This window comes from Moschus berezovskii, chromosome 7 (assembly GCF_049115385.1).
Source record: "Moschus berezovskii isolate FMDL1 chromosome 7, NW_MosBer_1.0, whole genome shotgun sequence".
In the NCBI taxonomy this organism is placed as follows: Eukaryota; Metazoa; Chordata; class Mammalia; order Artiodactyla; family Moschidae; genus Moschus; species Moschus berezovskii.
In genome coordinates, this window is record NC_142466.1 from 25,936,389 (window position 1) to 25,939,425 (window position 3,037).

At 40.6% G+C, this 3,037-nt stretch overlaps 1 protein-coding gene across 2 annotated transcripts; it reads left to right on the forward strand.

Moving 5' to 3' along the window:
- Positions 1-353: 353 nt before the first annotated feature.
- On the forward strand, positions 354-2,737 carry IZUMO3 (IZUMO family member 3). 2 transcript variants are annotated; one of them, XM_055428164.2, is made up of 7 exons: positions 354-585; positions 722-796; positions 945-1,034; positions 1,250-1,267; positions 1,713-1,793; positions 2,199-2,289; positions 2,602-2,737. In XM_055428164.2, the coding sequence occupies exons 1-7, from the start codon at positions 354-356 to the stop codon at positions 2,735-2,737; spliced, it is 723 nt and encodes a 240-aa protein (XP_055284139.2). The 2 variants fall into 2 exon arrangements, with proteins under 2 accessions (XP_055284139.2, XP_088693783.1); XM_088837657.1 differs by lacking the exon at positions 1,250-1,267.
- Positions 2,738-3,037: the final 300 nt, after the last annotated feature.

The window sequence follows — 3,037 nt, forward strand, 5'->3', positions numbered from 1 at the left end:
TACAAGTAAGAGAAAGGGTTAACAGCTATTTTCTGAGCTGTCTCCCTGCACAGAACTCTGCTTGTGTGAGCTCAAGACTCCTTTCTCTCATTCTGGGTTCCACACTCAGAACTCAGGTATCTACTCCCCAGCTGGTAGTTCCCTCTCTCTAGAATGAAGGGCAAAAGTCAGAAAACAACCAAAGATCCTTAGAAAAATGAGATTGCCTAGAAGTGATATGGAAACAGAGGGAAAGGTGGAGTCAGACTACCCAAGACGAGGTTCTCATTGCTGGAGTTTTGAAGGAAAGGGAACTAGGTGAACCAGTTGCCAGGACAACCTGCTGTTGGGGCAAGGGCAGTCGGGGCAAGGACATGGGAGACCTGTGGCTGCTCCTGCTCCTGCCCCTGTCCCTGGCAGCCTTCCATGGGGTCAAAGGCTGTTTGGAATGTGACCCCAAATTCATCGAGGAAGTTAAATCCTTGCTTGGAAAGCTGGTACCCCCAGAAGTCCCTGGTCGAACTCATATGCTTGAACGGCAGATGAAGGAGATGATCCGTTTAAGCTTCATGGTCTCCCACAGGGACAAGATGCTTCGGGTGTTGGGTGAGGGAAGCCTAAGCCCCTAAGAATTTTGGGAGCTAAAGAGAGAAGGAAGGTAGGGAGGAGAGTACCTGGGGCTATGTAATTTCCTCTGTAAATGTAATTAATCCCCACATGTTCCTTTACCCCTCCTCTCTAGCTGTTCAAAAGGTTGTCGATTTGAGAACATGGCTGAAGATCGAACTTGATAAACTGAGCAAGGAAACATGGAAAGGTGAGGTACTGCTTCAATGTTAAAAAAATGTATTGCCCAAGCAAGTTTGAGAACCATTCACTGGGGGAAACAAGGCAAAACAATTAGGATTAAATTATGAAGGGAAAGGCCACCTCTCTTTTCTGATGTCCATTCCACCCCTTTTCAGGTGTCTTTATCCTTCAAGGCAGGCTTCTCGATATCCGCAAAAACCTGGACTCCAAACTGGAAAATCTATTAAAGAAATTCTCTGAAGTTGGTAATATCAGATGTATATCTAACAGCACTGAAAATATGTGAAAGGAATAGGAAATGAGTGGTGAGAGGAGGAACAGGGATTCACATTAAAATAATCCAGAATGGGTGGAGGGGTGGCTGGAAGGTAATGGGTAACAAATAAAGACAACTTGAGGACAAACATGACAAACTTTAAGTTGATTCTAAGCTCATTCGATCTTTCTGATTCTCTTTTAGCTTGTTCTGAAGATTGTGGTAAGTATGGTAGATGTAGTGCCTGGAGGTTTCAGTGCATATTTTCCCGTCTCCTTTATCACCTCTACTTGTCACGCTAAGAACATAATTCCTAAAGCTCTCAGCTACAAGGGGGAATGATTTGTGACAACAAAATCAAGCTTATGAAATCTCAATCACTCCATATAACTTGACGTGCTCAGAGGCCTTCAGTACTAGAGTTTTTAATCCATAGCCCCAAAATAAGCTGAGGCATTATCTCCCCACTTCTTCCCAGAGATTGGGCTTAAAGTTTTAAGCCATCTTTAAAATTTAGAGATCCATCTCTAAAATTGATGGCTAGGGGAAGAAGTTACAACAATGTAACCAATGGAAATGCCCAAGATCTAATTCATACTGGTGTCTAAGCTAAGGAAACTCCATGCCATGGCCCCCTTCCAACTATCTTTCTTCTTCTCTCCATCAGTCGTGACTGAGGGTCCTATCCTGGATTGTTGGACATGTCTTCGCATCACCTCTCGATGTTTCAAAGGAGAATATTGTCAAGGTAACAAAGATTGTTGTGTGGCACTTTGAAAGGCCAGGGATCAAGGAGTTTCTCATTGATCTAGTCAACAAATATTTGTTGATCATGTTCTATGTAGGTTATGGTAATGCTACAAATAAGAGCTAAGATGCTGGACAAAATTTGTGCCAGAATGAATTATTGGGCACTGGGTCACTGAAGAGCTTAGAAATGAAAAAGTGTCCTAAAGGTGGAGAAAGTAGGCTAGGGGTAGTAGAGGAAAATGTTTTATAGAGCCTAGGGGTCTAAGAAAGAGCAAAAAAACCAGGGAACAGGATATAAATAGTGAACAGAGCAATTTTTAAGGTAAAAAGAGTCTTATGGATGAAGCTCTCAAGTTACTAATTTTCCCCTCCAGCTCATTTTTTCCCCCTTTTTTTCCTCCAGAGGATGATCCAAAGAAGGCTGAGAATCGAGAAATTGGACTATTTCTGATATTATTAGCAGAAGGTGTAATATTGGGAGGTGTTTTGCTACTGTGAGTTTTCCTGCTTTCAAACACACACTGGGTCAAGCATTTCTTTGGCAAATAGGCTGCCCAATCTTCCCCCTTCTTCCAATGGAAATAAGGGGAAAAAAGTCATCTCAAACTTTGGGATATCCTACTAATAGGAATGAAACAGATAAAAGTTTGATGGGATAAAAGTTGGAACATAGGAAATGGAGGAATTGTGATTAAGTATGAGGAAAACACTTGTAGAGAAATTCAAAAAAGGAAGAAAAAAATAGTTACAAATTTTTAAAGAATTGGGCTACTAATATTTAAGTGGGGATTATCTTATTTCTCTAGATTCCATTTTTGCATCTCTCACCGGAGGAAAATGAAGGCAATACGAAGGTCATTAAAAAATTACTTGGAGAAGAAACTTGAAGAATTAATGGGGATAACAGATGAGAAGGCAAAAGATTTCAGAGACAGAAAATAAATACATAGACACAGGAGGTCTTTCATAATTCTCTTATATGTTGACTCCGAGTAGAAAATCAGGAATAAAGCTCTTTTGCAGTCATAAAGTCAAAGTATTCTAAAACTGAACTAGTTTCTCTGGTAAAGATCCTTTCTGATATCCTGAGGGCAACAGAAGCAAACATTTTACTGGAAGGTGGACAGAAAGCAATGCTGGTATGTTGCAATGCACATGAAAGATGACACACTGCATAATAACAAAGAAGAATGGTAATCTAAGATTCTACAGAAAAGGTAATAAAGATGTAGTTTTATTTCT